This window comes from Venturia canescens, chromosome 2 (assembly GCF_019457755.1).
Source record: "Venturia canescens isolate UGA chromosome 2, ASM1945775v1, whole genome shotgun sequence".
NCBI lineage: Eukaryota > Metazoa > Arthropoda > Insecta > Hymenoptera > Ichneumonidae > Venturia > Venturia canescens.
The window spans coordinates 16755608-16773014 of NC_057422.1; the positions used below are offsets into that span (position 1 = coordinate 16755608).

Here is a 17407-nt window from a genome sequence, read left to right on the forward strand (position 1 = left end):
ATACAATCACTTTAAATTAATGTCAGAGTTAATAATTCGACATCCAATTCAATAAGACGGACCCTTTGAAATTTGATATGCGTGTCAGTCAACTACCCATTTAAACTCTGTGTAAATTTCAAGACTTTCTCAAGAAAATCGTTTCGTGCATGAACTACCTTAATTGGATTTCTTGAATAAATAAGATGACGTCAGCATTTGAGGAGCCCATGATAACATTGTCCCCGATACCTGACCGCATTTCTGAGACAATTACTCCGAATCCATCGTAATACCGTACACCGAGCCATCGCACACACATGCGCATAACTTACCTCTAGGAAGGAAGTCGGTGATGGTCTTTGTACGGGTAGTACGATATCTTATGCGAATTTGGTACTGCCGAAGGTATGGCAATAATCGATAATTGTGTTGGCAGAGGCTTACGTGAATCTCGGATCTGCATTGGTCTCAGTCGGCCGAGGAACCGAAGCCGCTGGGATTCTACGTGCCGGGGCATCTCTCGATGGATCTGCCCTTAAGGACAGAAGGGCCCACGAAGCGGCGAGAGTACAGGCTCTTCTACAACTTGGCGGCCTGTACGCGGATCAAGGCAAATTGCAGGGTGCACTTTCGGCTTACAAAGAAGCTCTCCATGTTCTTCCCGAGCATTATCCTCCTCAAGTGAGTACACACTCTGCGTTTTCCTTCTCAACATTTAATCTCCGTATCCGATTACCTCTTGTCATAAAATCCACAATCTTTGGTACAACTCTTACGAGCTCTCTCCGTCATAAGGGAACGTCAATTATTTTTACCCTCTATTAAAATCCACGCTTGCGACATCCCTTAATTTCTGCTGATGGAAAATTCTGACTCACTCGTCTGCAAGAGAAAATGATAAATAAAAAATCATCAAACGTCCATATGAAAATGTTTATTTTCCTACAATGTTTTCAAGTGAAATGGTTCGAATACATTTTTCGAAGATCGTACGCAGACGTCGAATATTTTCGAGTTGTTATTGCGAACGATTTTGCTCGGGAAATCATCCAAACAGCATTCCATACAGTTTATTTTCAAACGAATAGCGATGCAAGTTTCTTCTGCAAAGACACCGCAAGAACGATCGCGTTTAACCGCCCCTACGAAATTCCGATTTCGTACATTCTTTTTACATTGCACATACGCCGTTATATGTGCGTACATGTATCATGAGAATCGAGAAATTGCCATGGACCGTAAATATATATGGAGACGATGGTACGGTTTCGTTTACGATGTATACTATTGGGAAGGGGACTCGGAAAATCTTTTCCAAATTCAAGAAAGAGAATCTATAACGAGAAAAAAGAAACAAGGACAAGCAGAGGCTTTTTCCGATCGTTTCGCTCGTTGTATATTACCGTGAATGTTACTCGGATATGTCTATGCATCGGAATACATAGCGTGTACAGGATAGCGTCTTGCTTTGCAACGTCGAGATAGGCATGGACGGAAGTGAGAGAGGAAAGGTGGCCAGGGTGAAGGGTTGTTACCAGTTTTTCCTCTGACGTCTTTTTACTCTCGGGAACTTTTCGACGAGCTGGCGGGCAGGCGAGAACACGCGACAACAAGGAAACGAGGCGGAAAGAAAGAATGAAAGAAAGAGAAAGAGAGTGAGAGACGAACGTCTCTTCTGAAACGGGGCTGCGCGCAGGGGGCAATAGCACAACGATGGAAGAAAAGCTCGAGGAACACAACAGCGAGCACGGTACCGGAAGCACCCAACATCAGCCTCTGCGATGCTCCTTGTGAACACGAATGCAGCGCGGGGGCCGCTCCAACTAGCATGGGTTTCGATCCAAAAGTTTGCATTTTTATGAGCATCTTCCCACTTTTCCATTGCTTTCCCTGCTCTCCCCCCTCTTTCAGTCTCGCGCTACATTCTTCTCTCTTTATCACGCTCGCCCCTCGTTTCCTTTTTTCCCGCATATATATGATCCCCGTGTCCTTGTTTCCTCAAGCACCTCGTTTTTGTACAGGACTTGTATTCTACATTCTCGTGAAATTCCTCGTGCGACAATTTATACGAAAAGTATTTTCGTCTTTCGTTTTTCTTCCATCGTCCCTCTTCTCCTTGCGGTGTGTCTCTATTCTGTAAGAAGCGAATGAGACATACACGAAAGAGCACGGAATGCCAAAAAATCCTTCAAGACTTCTCTGCTTTTTGCTCATTTCCCTGCCCAACAGGCCTGCGTATAGCGATCGGCTTCGAATGCGAAAATATTTACGGAGCACGCTCTAATTTTGTTATCTCAAAAAATAAGTTCTCAATTGATGAACACTCGTCATCGAATGCAACAAAAAATGCTCGATATTTTAATGAAATTTCGGTACAGCGCGTTAAGGCTTTTCGTGATTTTTCTACTCTGCTCCATTTCACCCGATATCCTTCTTCCCAGTTTATTCCTTCGCTTCCTGCATTTTGCATCATTCATGGAAGCAGGGGACAGGAAAAAAGGCGAGGAAATCTCTATTACCAAGGATAATGTGACTCATCAATTTTACTGAGTGTCTCCTACACAATCACAGCCTCCTGAGCGACCATTTTTCTCTTCGCGTTGTTGACCTCCCAAATTTACAAAGTTTCGGGGAGCTAATACCTTGCTCTTCATCTTTCGGAACGCATCAAGCGTGTGGCGTATTCCTGCGGACGTGAGATACTGTATCGGGTCACTCACAAATGAGTAAACTCCGCGATCTAGTTGATTGAAATTCATTCGAATCGATCGGACGAAGGGAGAATTTCTGAATAAATTGAAGAATGCTTCCTCGAATTTGAAATGCGTTTTTATTTATTTCTCTCTCTCCCGTTTCGGTTGACTTTGCTCTTCGTAATCCGTTATTATTATACTCGGTATTAAAAAGCTGGAATAACTGACAATCAGAAAAACGAAGCGTCGGCAGAAACGGGTATCCACGACGTGCCAGCACGAGAGCTTTCGTTCATTCTGTTTTTCAAGCGGCTCTGCACTATGTATTACGACCGACCCACAGTATCCTCGTAGGATTTTTTTTCAAACACCAACCGCCCAACAATTTATCGAATTTCAGCACAACCAAATACAATTTTGAAAACACACTCGTGCGGATCGTTTCCAGGGAATTGGAAGTGAAAAAAACACAATTAAAGGGAATGATTTTTTTTGTGTCGTACAACGTGAAAATCTCGGTATTGATTGCATTTTTTGAAGGGGACGAATCAATCCGTTGCGTGTACATCGTACTTGAACTCGTGGGACTTCAACAAATCGACGAGGAAACTGAACGAGCCTTTAGGCTGTTTTACTAGCGTATTTATATTCATCTATATACAAACATATCCATATAGATCTATATACAAATGGAGAGAAACACTCTCGAATTCGCGAACTTTCGGTGGATACATAGTTGCCTTCACGTGAGCCTACGTACTCTGGCAAAATATTGATACAGGCGATTGATTTTTTACACGTTATGAACATGCAACGATTTACGTATCCGGAAGCAGCACGTACTGGATTTTATTCTTAATAAGCAATGAAAGCTGCATCAAAAATATATTTTTTCTCATCGATATGCAACGAAAAGAGGCTGATCGAAATTTGATATGATTTTTCACGTTTTGAAATATATGTACGCAGTTTTTTTCCAGCTGCAGAAGTCAATGGGTTTTGGGTCTTCCGACTAGAGAGCGCTTTTCGCTCGAAACCTGACAACTCGTTTCATTTTTTTGTGTCGATAAAATTTGATGAAACTTTTTAAACTGGGATAGAACTCGATTTTGAAAAATCGTGTGGGACGGAGGCTTGTTTTGACAAATGAAAATTGCGTCCAGTTTTTTTCTAGTTGGACGATAGCAAAGTTCCCTCCACAGGGGCACTCCTATTGTTGAACGTGAAATTAGTTAGCAAGGATCTCAGTCCATTGACTGGCCGAAGCTGATACGCACGAAGTCTCATAAAAGGCCACCAGAAGAAAAAGCAAGGGATTAAAGCTCGGATATCGGTTGTAATGGCAGGTACATTCGCGAAGCTTTTGTAGAACGAGTTTGTGCTTTTTCCGCAAGCGACCTAATTCGCAAAAGCTTTCCGAACAGCTTGTCATTATACGTTCACGGTAGAAAAACGGAATTCTAGCATTTTGTAAAATGTGCCAGTTTCCGCGTCGCGCTATGTCATACCAGGAATAGAGCATTCGCGGAGCTCACTCGCGCAGCGCAAACTCAGCAGGATATATATATATATGTATAAGGTAAGAGAGAATGGAAGAGAAAAAAGGCGCGTTTAAAAGTTGCCAGGCTAATATCGCTAGTGTTCCCCTTTACCGAAGGGCCCCTCCATACTTTATATGACGTTTTAATAACATAGGTCGCTTTGTTTGGCAGTGTTTGAGTGGCTAATTAGGTGCTTGCGACCCTCCGAGCTACGGCTGACAATGCATCCCATGTTTCCTGAGGTAATTTTGCAAAGCCCGTGTGCCTCTCGCTCGCTTTTTGTTATGTCGTTCTTTTTATTATATCGTCCTTTCCGCTTTTCTCTCGTGACCCTTTCTATGCATAACCCTTAACCCGTTGGCACACAAACGAGGCCCATTTTTTTCTCCTCCCAATAAGCAAATTCTTTCTTTCATTACTTTTCCAATTCGCATTTATCTTTTATTTCATTCCACCGTTTATACAAAATTCACTATGTTTATTTAGAACTTTTATGAATTCTCATCCGCATTGACACCATGTTCCCGTTTTGTCGAGAGTAAAGCGTGCAACTTTTCGTATCCTCGGTACAGTCCACTCTCACCGTTCTTCATGACTGTCGCCCGAGAGCTTCTCGGAGCTTACTATTTCTCTCTTCTTTTTTTATCTTTTCTACTGCTTTTTTGTTTACACTCCAAGTCCCGTACTACTTTAAATAGAACTCGAGCACGGCGCTTCTCGGTCTCACCGGATAAATGAATGCCGTTTGCACGACGGAGCACTTTAATTTTCCGGGAGAATCGCACCATCGTGCCCTTTCCCTCCCTCTCTAATTCCAACCCTCCTACGATTGTGCTGACCTCGCGCGCTGGAGAAGTTACTACAACGGCAGAATTTCATGTTTTTTATGACACTAACGTGAACCTGGGCTACATGTTTATCTGGTATAATGTCCAAAAACTATTGTTATGTACAGCGATAATTCTTGTCGAGTCACTAAGCAAGCTGCGCCATTTTGACACAGTAGAAGGCGTCCAGTCTGCTGACTACTTGTCGGAATGAAAAATGACACATGAATCTTTCGTATCCATGTGCTAAGATAATTCTTATTAAAACAGGATTACTTTTTACAATTTTTCAAATTGCACTCGTACGTTTTTTTCATTTGGTTATTTCGTAAAAATCTCACGCCTCTGCACCTACAAAAAATGATCTTTTTCAATCTACTAGGCTAATGCCTTCGACCTTTTTTTTCATTCGAATCGACAAAACTTCTGTTTGCCTCAACTGACAAACTCTATTTTGATCAAATGAATAATTAACAATAATAGAAACAGTCGAATAAATAAGACAGCTGAAAATTTTTATCAAGAAAATGGCATAAAATAATAATCATTTTGATCGTGATATGACTAATGTTACAAATATTTTTTGCAACTGAAAAAAACGCTCATTGTATTTGTGTTAACTTTCATCAATGGAAATTCACGCAACAATGAGTTTTTCAATAAATTTTTCTGGAAAAATTCGTATCAAGGAGAAATCATTTCATTTCAGTTCAAGAGAGCTTTGTGAAGCCATAGGATAAGAAAACCAATTTTATTTATTCGCATCTTTGTCACCAGATATTTCAGAGCATGGTGCGCGGAACAAATGAAAAATTCCAGAGTAAAATTCACTCCTCTGTCCTTTTACAAAAATTTCGAAAACTAAAAATTCACCGGTATGCGAAATCGTGGAGATGGAAATAAAGTTTGAAGTCGATATTATAAGGGAGTAAAAAAAACGAATGGAGTCGGAATCTACATTCGTTTGTTGTTAAAAAAAAAAAAAAAAAAGTATGAGCATCAAAAAATATTGACAAAAGACTAACCTGTGCCTTCGATCGCTTTGTAATTCTCTATATTTGACAAGAAAACATGTGAAATCGAAAACAAACGAACGCAGCGGTGTGCTCGAGGGAATGAAAAATCCTTCGTATAAATGCAATTCCACGAATACGAAAATATTTTTTTTTCCCCAGTCTTTTTTTGTAATTTCACGGACTGCACGCAATTCCTTTTTTCTGAACGTCCTCTCATTCGTATAACTCTCTTTGCGGGTGGTACACACCATTTTCTATCATGCGTGATACTCCAACAAACATATTTCCGGTGTCAGGTTACCATCGATTCAAAAGAGAGAGAGAGAGAGAGAGAGAGAAAAAAAAATCGAGCCTTCTCTTGTCTATACTAAACAGGATCGATACTGTTAGCAAGGTACGTCAAAACGATAAATGTCTGTGCAAGAATCGAAACGACACCGGTCGTGTGTGACGAGCTCCGGTCGTTTTATTGTTACGCTACGGTAACGTTATCGATATCGCCATTATAAGGATTGAATTGAGCTCTATAAAATATATTCTACATATATGTGTGTAATATAAATACGTAAAAACGTATATATATTTGTCTGACTCTATGAAGCTTCAGCTCGGTCAACCGACCTCGTTGAAACAAGAGACGACAGAGTAGTTATTGGATTTCGTTAACCGGTGTTGGTTTTACGGAGCACGAGGGCCGTGAAAATCAAGTCCAAACGGGCTCGAAATGAGGGAATAACGTTTCGCCTGAATTTACACTCGGTTCTCGTTTATCTCCACCGGGAACATCGAGTGTCGATAATCATTCTCTTCCATAAGCGAATCGTTAGAGATTTAACGAATCAGGCGAAACCATATCAATTTTCGTATCAATTCGTACACTGAATGGACGTGTTCCTCCCTGTTTTTTTTTTGAACACGCGAATCTAGCTAAACCGCTTTATGACTGAATAATAAAATGTGCTCAAACGAGTATTTTAACACGTCATCGATTACCGCAGTTATTCAACCGGAACATTACTCAGAGTTTTCACCTGGCCTTTATTTATTGCGTGCTCGTGAAGACTTTGAGGATGCCTCAGAAGAAAAATTGGTGTTAACAAATTTTCCTTCGGTCAGCAGTTTTCAGTCGACGAACGAAGTAATCGCAAGATTCTACTTTAGCACAGCTTTTTGTGGACACTACATTTTTTGCTGCCTCATTCTTGCATGTTTATAAAATCAATTTCATTCAATTTTTACACCCGAAAAGTGGGGAAAAGCACCTGAACTTTTTTGCTCTTGTGATGATCAAAGAAACGATTAAAATTTATTCTCACAATTATTAAAATGATGTCTAACTTATTTGTTGAGATTGATAAATGTTTAATACAATGATAGCGGTTATAATACTTTCGTAGTAAAATCGCCAAGCAAAATATGACAACAGCCATTTTCTATTTATATGCATATGCATATCTATATTTTAAACCAGATGGCTCATGGTGTTGTCAAAACTTCCACCGTTTACGTCGTTGTTACTCGTTAACCTTAAATAAGTGTTTTTCTTTTTCCACTCCCAAGTGATTTTCACCGGTGACAAAGCTTTCTCAAGACATCATTGATATCTATAAAATTTCTATTTTCTTATTCTCGTTTTTGGCTCTTTAAAGTTGGGAGGATTCTATTTCATTAAACCCAAAGCCCAAATCCTTTCACAGGAAGTCTGCTGTGAGAGCCTGTGCATGAGCCTTCAAAAAATGAGATTTCCATTAATTGTTTTCTCGACAACTTGACGGTTGATCCTGTAATAATTCGAGGAATAGATGCGCGATGTGTATTTCTAAATTTCTAGCATATTTCCCAAATTTCAACTCGTAAAGTTGAAATTTTCGACTTCCGTTAAATTCGCGTGAACTTGCTTAAATTCTCCGATTTTTGTCTTTTCGATAGTGTCTTTATTTCTTCCATTTCATGACTTCACTATCCGGTCTGATACTTTTGATAAAATTCTTATTCGGAGCATTTGAACCGAAGCAAAGTCGACACGAAAGTAAAACCGTTCGGGACGAACTTTCGTCAATATGCTCCCTGCGTCTACTGATTTTTGGAATTCTTATATTAACCCGAAAAGTAATATCGAATTACGGGTGAAATAAACTTCGAGGAGATGCATTTTATTTCGGCAAATGACTGAATTCGAGAAGTTCCGAACGCCCCCATCCCCTGCTAATGATGGGTGATGTAAATAAATATATCTGTATACATGCCAAGGAACAGATATAATGTGAAAGATGTTCCGTGATTTTCGAAATAACGTTTCCCCGTTCGACGTGATTTTTCTTCGTAAATTTTCGCATTACGTGAGATATAGGAGGTCGAGATTTTTCTCCCAGCGTTTTTTTCCTCCCGATCGATTGATGGTTCGCCTCATGTAGGGAGGTGCGATTCATGAAAAAGAAGGAAAGATTCCGTTCGCCAAAGTTTGAGGCCCTCATCTTAACCCGAGAGCACGTATAAGAACGATAGCTAATGAATCGCAATTCATTGCATTAGCAGCCCCTGAGAAAACCTGGTTCACAACTCACCCTCTGAGGTTTCATCCAGTCCCTAATTTCGCAAATTATCTTTCAAAAAAAGTCTAACGTGGCTGTATATCTTGCCAATGTGATTTCTCCATTCCCATTCAAAAGAACGTGTATCGGTCGATAATTCCCAATCGAAAAGTTTCAATGCATAAAAATAAATTGAAGAAGCCTCACCAAGTTCATCACAACTTCCTCCGAATCGTTACAATTTTCGAGAAAACACTGACAATAATTTCTCGCCTCCTTCTCAACCAATTGGAAGATGCTCGAAGTCTCATAAACCCGTCGGACAGCCACTTCTAAAAGGATGAAAGTTTATCATTGACATAAACATGCCGGATTCGCGGTTCGATGTAATAATAGTGAATCTATCGAACGACTCGAGGCTGACTATGGATCATCCTGTTGGAAAAAGGCGCATAGGACGATGCTACTTTCACGTTGGTACGTGCCTATGTACATACAACGGGAAAGAGAGACTGAGAGGAAGAGCCCGTAGGAAAGAGTGTTTTTCTTACAAAACGAGGGTCTAATCGGCACCGGTGCGGGGCGATATCTTTCACGGCTTTACGAGAAGAGAGAGGGAGCCGTAGACCTCTCCGTCTCTTTCTTTCATTCGGAAGATCGAACCGAGAGCCGGCTGTGTTCGGGGTAAAACATCGTCGGCAAGATTACACCGGAGTTTCACCAGTTCTCAATGTTTTATCGCGATGGCATAGAGGAGAACCCACGGGCTGAAGGAGGAGGAAGAGGCACGAGGGAGAGAGGAAGAGAGAAGGAAGCCTGAGCTGAGGAGAGACGATTGAAGAGGGCGAGGGTGGATTTTATACGTGTGCGCCGAGCACCTATTCTGTCTACAAGCAAGCTCCGGTGTAGGTGAACAAAACGAATAGACGGAAGCTGAAAGAGCGAAGGAGGTGGAGAGGGAGAGAAGAGTAACGATTTCTAATATCTATATAGATACGTATATTTATGTATATCGATATAGGATATGGTGTGTGGTGAGAGAAACTCGCGCTAGTGAAGAAGGACAAACGGTCGCAGAGGGACCGGGCGAGTAAGAAATCTTTTGTCCAAGCTGGATGTTTGATCTTATGGGAGCAGCTTTTTTATCTTGACCAAGATGCGCGGCGAGAGGCACGGTGTTCTTTTGCCCTTCGCAGAGTCCCTCTTTATCTACAACCTCGAATGCACGCAGAGAAAAATTGCGATAAAAGAAAACCTAATTATCAGGGAACCGAAGAGTTTTTTTTCAGTATCGAGCTTCGCGCCGGTGTAATTAGGAAGTGGATTTATTCAGCTTTCACGATCCACGTTGGCCGATGAGGAAAATTGCATTATCGAATTCCGAACCCTGCGAAGAAGATTCAACAAAGCCTGCGCTGACAATTTATTCTGATGTTTTTGAAATTTCAGTCCGAGGATAAATTTGAAACAGAAGAAAACTATAATTTCGTCGTGTATATCGAAGCAAAATTTGCATCAAGGTTCACGCAGCCTGTTGGCTCGTTCGTGGAGAGCTTTGTGCGTAATAAATGGTCTCCGAATTGCAAATGCGAAAGAACACTACAGAGAAATGGAAAGACTGCGATGGAAGCGGTTCACATAATTTGTGGACATTAGTCTGAAAATGTAAAATAGCCAAGAATAATTATTGGTTTTCGATCGATCTTCGACTTCGCAGTGGGCTCTGGTACGAATGCAACGCCAAGTTTGCGACTATTTCACGGAGGAAAATATGGTGGCTTTATACGTATTACAGGTCCATCGCGTATATACGTACTCAGTTTTCCCGTTCTCGAAAAGTAGTCCGAGTGAATAATGGCCGGGAACAATGCGCTGGATCTTTCGAACCCTCGAGGCTCCGGGCTCAAGGAAAGAGGCTTCTTTGACGTTGCCATGGTATATATTCCATCGTACGATCGCCCTCTCTTTTTCACTTTTTCTTCCTGCCGTTTTTGCCGTTTTTCTGTGCCCTCACACCTCTTGTTTTTATTTTTTTCTTTCTTTCCCTTCATACCTTATTCTCACAGTATCCTATTGAGCTTTACTTCTTTTCTGTGTGACTCTCGAGGCTCTCTCAGTACTCCCATGCATTTTTCACTCGATGCTGGATCACGGGGAAAGAAAAACTCAAACCAAAAGGTCCCCCCTCCAAAAGAACTCCGTGCCCCTTATACACACTCGGGGCTCTACGTGACGAGATGGTTTTTCAAGATCTCCGGAGTAAGTCGAGAACGAGCGGAGTCGATGGGCGACTTTTGTTTCCGAGCTCGGATCTCATACGGATTCGTATGCAAGGTCAAAACCGATTTCGTCTACGTTTCGACTCTAGCTTATATTCTGATCTGAAAGATCTCTAAAAAATCTAAAGGCAGTCCTTAATAGGTTTTATGGAGGAAAGAGATTTACCGGTGCCAAGCACACAGATAATTCCTCAGATGGGAGTACATATTTTTTCTGCAGTTTCACTTGGCTCCCCACATGTACTGCTTCCAACCGCACACATATGTGTACGTGCTTATATGTACAAATAGGCAAAGCCCGAACGCGTGACCAGCACAGAGAGTTGCTTCAGAATCCCACACAACACCAAACCATTAGCAGCAGCCGTCGCTAATACCCGAATAAGAAAAGTTCTCGACTTAATCCTCTCACCGCGGTCGGAAGACCAAGAAAGGGTCATACGATCTTTCCTATCTTTCTTCTCTGTTTTCCGGGCAAAAGGGCAAAGATTGTACCCTGTGTAACACACCGTCCGGCTATAGCTAACAGCTGAAAAAGTGAATGGCGAAGGGGAAATAAGAAAGAAAGGAAGACGAAGAGGAGAGAGAGAGAGAGAGAGAGAGAGCGATCGACCGACATCGAAGACTCGCAATTGCCTTTTCTCTCGGGGAAAGAAAATTACCCTCGAATTCCGTCTCTCTTTTCTACAGCCCACTTTCTTCGCCCATATCGAACGTACTTTTACGATCCTGTCGGGCTATTCCTTGCAAACTCATTACAGTCTGCATACATACGCGTGCGAATCTGTGTACGTGGGTGTGTGTCATACAGAGCATCAGATTTTTCGTCTTTTACGACCAAGAAACTTGATTTCACGAGAGAAAAGTTTGAGGCACCTCGCAAACTCTGATACAGCGTACGTGTGTATTTAAGTGCACCCATAACACACCTACGTGTGTGTATATAACTGTTTTGATGTATGTACGAATAAGCTGTACACGGCTCAACTAACCCATATAATCTCGACGAAACTCCGAACTCACACAAGAGAATAATAGAAGCGAGTTGTAAGAATTTTTATGACTATAACGAACGTTTATGAATTTATGAATTCTTGCTGATTAGGATAATTAAATTTGCTTGCAGAGCGTGTACAATCTACTGGGCGAGACTTTATCGCGACTGCAGCAATACGCCGAAGCCGAAAGATGGTTTCAAGCCAGCTTGGCCAGCCAGCCTGACCACGTACCGGCCCACATCACTTACGGAAAACTCCTCGCCCGGAACGTAAGAACTACATTTTTCAATCGTTTCTTTCAAAAATGTACTTACTCAAGGGCGTACTGAGAAGTTGAAGGAAAAATATACTGAAAATATTTTTTTTGAAATTGTAACGTTTTTGTGTTTATACGAAATTGAATCATCGCCAAAGACTCTGATATACTTGAAATTGCTGTAAATTGTGTTCGTTCTATTTGGAAAATAACTGAAATGTAAGATTCTCACGGTGAAACGAAGAATAATTTATTTGCGTGATCGAAGGATCCTTGAAAAGGATCCTCGAAATCTTTCTTATTCAAGCAAATTCTAATTTTATCGTATCCGCAGTAAAAGTGTCAAGCCTGAACAGAATTTAATCAACGAAACAATTATTCATTAAGTCGATGAAGAACAGCTTAATCCGATCTATCAACTGATCTGATTTTTCTTTCGTTTTTGTCGAATGTTCTAGTCGAGTCGAGTCCTAGAAGCTGAGAGATGGTTTCTGAGGGCAAGGAGACTGGCGCCGAACGATCCGAGCGTACACCATCATTACGGTAGGCGAGAGATGTAACCGAGTAGCGCGGTAATCTAATTGCAAACCTCTCCGGGCGTGAGATAACTGTGACCGCTCTCTCGTTCACAAATTCGACCTAAGGCGTTTCGCATTACGATCTTCCAGCATCCCTTTTGCCCCTATCCCCGTTTTATCCACCTCTAATACCTATTTCCTCCGTGCCTCGCGTCTATTTTCGCCAAAAACCTCGATAGTCCCTTATTTTCTTCTTCGAAGTTTCTCCTCAAGCAAACTTCTATGAATAACTACCATGTATAAACATTCCCAAAAAAGATGATCGAAGTATACTCAAACCAGCAGAATTTCGACACGAAAAATTGACCGAACGAACAATAACGAATAAAATATGTTCCTTCTCTTAATCATCAAATGAAAGAGTTTTAAAAAACATGAAAAACGACCAGTGACGTTCGTGGACTATTAAATATTCATGCTGACTTCAACGTCAAACGAGTAAATCTTCAATTATTTTTAACAACTCGAAAGAAAAGTTTCCAAGCTGAATACTTTTTACACAGTCTAATTAACGAACTCGGATCTTGTAGGGGGAAATACAAAGCCGGAGGCCATTGTAAAAAATGAAAAGTCTCAGATATCTTGAAAACAATTTACTTTTTATGATTTCCTCGTCGCGAGATTAGTTAAATTATCGAGGAACACTCAACTTTGCCAGGTCGTGCCCCTCAGAATTTGACTTGTTGATCTCGAGGAAGACGTTATGGATATTTCCTCCCTCTGTGCTCCCTCCGAGAAGCCCAGATTAAAAAACACTTGACGATTTCTATCGCATGATCTGCCCAAGAATAGCCACAGGATTTTCTGTGACCTGCCTTTGACGCGAGGACCCTCCATGGCAAAAAGCGAAAAAAATCGAACGTGAAAGAGTAAAGGGGAATCTGAACTAGAGGGGTGTGGTGAGGGTCGTTGAGCCACTCGGCGCGTGAAAAAATATATATAAGGGGCGAACGTGTTAGGGTGATGGGCGGACGAGAGAAAACGGAAGAAAGGGAGAAAAAGGACGGGTACGGTAACGATGATGAGGGTATAAGTCAGAGTCGAAAGCTCGACGTGTATTGAAATTCCAAGGGGGAGTGCTGAGGGCGAAGAAAATGCGTCGCTAGTGTACCAGAGGGCAAAGGGGGAAAAAGAGAAAATCTAAAGCATATCCCCGAGCTCAGTACCCTCTTTTATTTATACGACTCCTTCAACATCAATCCCCACCGCCCACAGAATTCACCAATGGAGGAGGGAACCCCAGCCCGATATAGTCCTTGCGCCATGTTTCTCTCCTTCACCTCTCTCTGTCTCTTCTTCATGCGCTCGCCGCTCCATCGAATTCTCATCTCCCAACATCTATTCCGTTCCTCCTAAAGTCTCCTTTCGAGTTTCTCTACTGTAATTTTTGAAACGCCCAATGATGGAGCGATATTGATCACGTGTCATAAAGTAAATGACACAGGAGTTTCTCAAAAAGGCAAACGTCTTATTGGACATTTTTTTCGTTCCATTGGAGCGACTTGTTTTCATCGCCCATTTGTAGACGTTTTCGGCTTTATGCTCTTCCCAAAGCATCGTATGTATGATCCTTTTTTTGCTTAGATGCATTTTTATCGAACCCTCGAACTTGCAAGCTTTTCTTATCGTGAGCGATCGCGTGGTCTGTGAAACGAGGGCTTATTTCGCTGGGATTTATCGAGGCTTGGGTTACACTGACCAAATAAAACGTGTACGCCGTCCGTGTATATTCTAAAATAGAAAAATCTTACAGCCGCATAGTGTGTCTGATCAAAAAAGAAAATTGTCGCGTTCACAATACGTTTTTTTACATTTACGAATAAATTGAATTTCACACTCCAATAACTTGCTCCAAGCTGCGTACTGTGCTCGTTTCGAACCGTACGCTCGCGAACACTTGGAATCCGAATCAAAAACTTTGCTACGCGCTACGTTCGAGAACGATAAAGGCACTCTTCAAGGGCCAAGGTCGAGCCGCTAGAAAAGTTTTTTCACCCAAAACTGATCTCCATGCGCAAAGTACACGTGGGTGTCTAGCGGAGCGTAAAAATAGATCAACCAGAGTTATACCGACTGGCGGAATTTCAGGAAGATCGATACTATTAAGGTAGATTATGCTCGAAGGTCGTATTTTATGGGTGTCTAAATTTGATCGATTTTTACTTCCTAATTAAAGATATAATTGCTTTAAATTAATGTCAGAGTTATTAATTCAAAATTTTTTATCAATTTTTTCAATTTAATTTTTGGCGAATGAAATTACAAGTCATTAATTGAACGGAGATCTATCAATGACTAAACCTCAAATTTCATTCGTTCCTGGCGAAAATACTATTGTTTCGTGTAAAAATCGAAAATCGCTTTAGATAGTGCAAAGGGAAAACTCAAAGGGAAATGGATCAAGAAAAAAGTTTTAATAAAAAGACAGAAGGCTGTAACACGAACGGGCCAAGCCAAGAAGAAACAGAATACCGAAATAAACAAGTGTGAGGTTATACGAGGGCTCATTACCAATTTTGTTCAATCTTTAAGGAGGGTGGATCACGAAATCAAAATAATTAGAATCTGATAAAATTTGGTGATAACATTCTTTGGCATCAAGTATACAAATACAATTTTTTTCAAATTTTTTTACCACATGGTTATCGAATAATTGAGCGTTAAATCGAAGTTCTTATGCACGAGATGTATAACTGTATATATGTAAACTCTATGTTTATACGCGTGAACTTTAGAGTTCAATTACTCGAGAGCTGTGTGGTAGAAAAATGTAAAAAAATTTTATATTGTCTTATATATTTTGAAAGAATACATTTACCAAATTTTATTAAATTCTTATCATTTTGAAATTCTTAATATTTTTAACATGGTTTAGCATGGCAACATTGTATCGTCGCGATCCACCCTCCTTAACGTAAAATATCTTTGTTACTAATAAGACAATCATCTCGAATTTTTTCCCAAACTTTCATTACCTACTGCATTGTTATTGTTTACTTTTTCATAAATTTCGTAAAAAACGTTCATTCGTTATATGGAAAGATAAACAATTTTTTACGCATAGTCCCTATAACCCTGTGTATTTTTCTTCATACTTAAACACGTTTATCTCAACAACCAATAAGACGAACCCCTTAAAATTTGATATGCGTGTCCGTCGTCTACCCGTTTAAACTCTGTGTAAATGTCAAGAATTAAGAAAATCGTTTCGTGTATGAACTACTTTAAGAAAGTGACTTTAGAAGAATCAGTAAAAATTGAATTACGATAACAGCGCTCGATCTACCCCAGGTTTTTCTAAAAATTACCCACCGCACTGCTTTACTCATTCACACGATGTTCGTATTCATAAAATATCGTTCAATGTCTTCTTCAAAAAGTTATTTAAGCCAACCTAAGAAAAATGGAAAATAGTCATTCGTGAACTATCCTCATTCGTTATTTTTTTCCATAATTAATTCTGCTATAAATAATTCAAAAACTTTCATATCGTTATGAAAATCCATTTCATTTCAAGTGACGAGAAAAAAATTGTTCGGTTGCTGTGAAAAAATTCATTAAGCAAAACAATATTATTTTCCTGTCTTTTTTCAACAGGGATGTTCCTGACGGCTCAGGGCAGACTATCAGAAGCAGCAGAAGAGCAGCTGAGAGCTGCAGAGCTATCGAAGTCCGATTACGAGCTTTCGGTGGGTGCAGCGTCGGCCCTTCGTCAAGCCGACCGTCGTGACGAGGCGGAAATTTGGTACAGACACGCAGTGGGTCTGAGGCCAAACGAGGCCCGCAGTCACACGAATTTGGGCGCAATACTTCATTTGAATGGGAAATATCGTCAGGCTGCTGAGGCGTACCGAGAAGCGTTGAGATTGCAGCCGGGCGACGCAACGACAATGACGAATCTCCACAAATTGGCGGCTTTACTTGCGTGATGACGGGCGAGGCTCGGCCTCATCGTCCGTGAAAGCGACTGCGATCCCTCGTTATTATTGGACTACGAAAATACTTGGAAAATGGTCAAAAATTTTGACAAAAACGATGGAAATATCAACGACGATGAACACCCAGACGTTGACGTGAACGATGACGAATATTATGTAAAAGAGACCACAGACAATTATGAAGAATATGATATCCTCGAGAAAACGAGTTTCGCGGATGAACCATCGATGATTAACCGTACCCGCTCCTCCCGGTGTTCGTTTATCCAACGCGGTTCGTATCATTTACGACGAGGTAGTCATGTAACCGAGGAACGAACGAACCTCAACGGACTCGCGTCGTCTTTGTACAACCGACCACTCGTATCGCCTGCTATCTTACATGTAAAGAATAAAGCTTCCTTTATTTTTCTCTAACAAAAAAAAACTCTCGTCTATCTACGATTTTCCCTTTGCCCTCAAACTCACTTGAAACCAATCCTTTTTCTTTGTTAAACAAATTTCCTCGATTTCTCGTATTTCCAAACGTTTCCGTCTCCAACTCATCTTCGATTCATCCATAAAAGACAAAAAGTTCCTTCGTGGAACATCAAATTTAAACGAATGCATGAAGACACTTACAAGCTGAAGCAGCCTGTTCTATTCGCCGTGTAAAACCGTTCCATAATTTTTCAACGAAAACTCATTACGTTTGGATGGAACATCATAGTGAATTTCTTCAAAACATTTTCGATGTAAACATGCTGATTTTTCGTATAAAATTCTTTG

General features: G+C 40.8%; 1 protein-coding gene across 1 annotated transcript in view; it reads left to right on the top strand.

Moving 5' to 3' along the window:
- Positions 1-17056, top strand: part of Tmtc2 (Transmembrane O-mannosyltransferase targeting cadherins 2) — a 146747-nt gene extending 129691 nt beyond the window's left edge. Inside the window, exons 7-10 of the mRNA XM_043411689.1 lie at positions 419-663; positions 11996-12136; positions 12582-12666; positions 16299-17056. Of these exons, the coding sequence (XP_043267624.1) occupies positions 419-663; positions 11996-12136; positions 12582-12666; positions 16299-16630 (803 nt within the window). The 3' untranslated portion in view covers positions 16631-17056. The remainder of the gene's footprint in view (positions 1-418; positions 664-11995; positions 12137-12581; positions 12667-16298) is intronic.
- Positions 17057-17407: the final 351 nt, after the last annotated feature.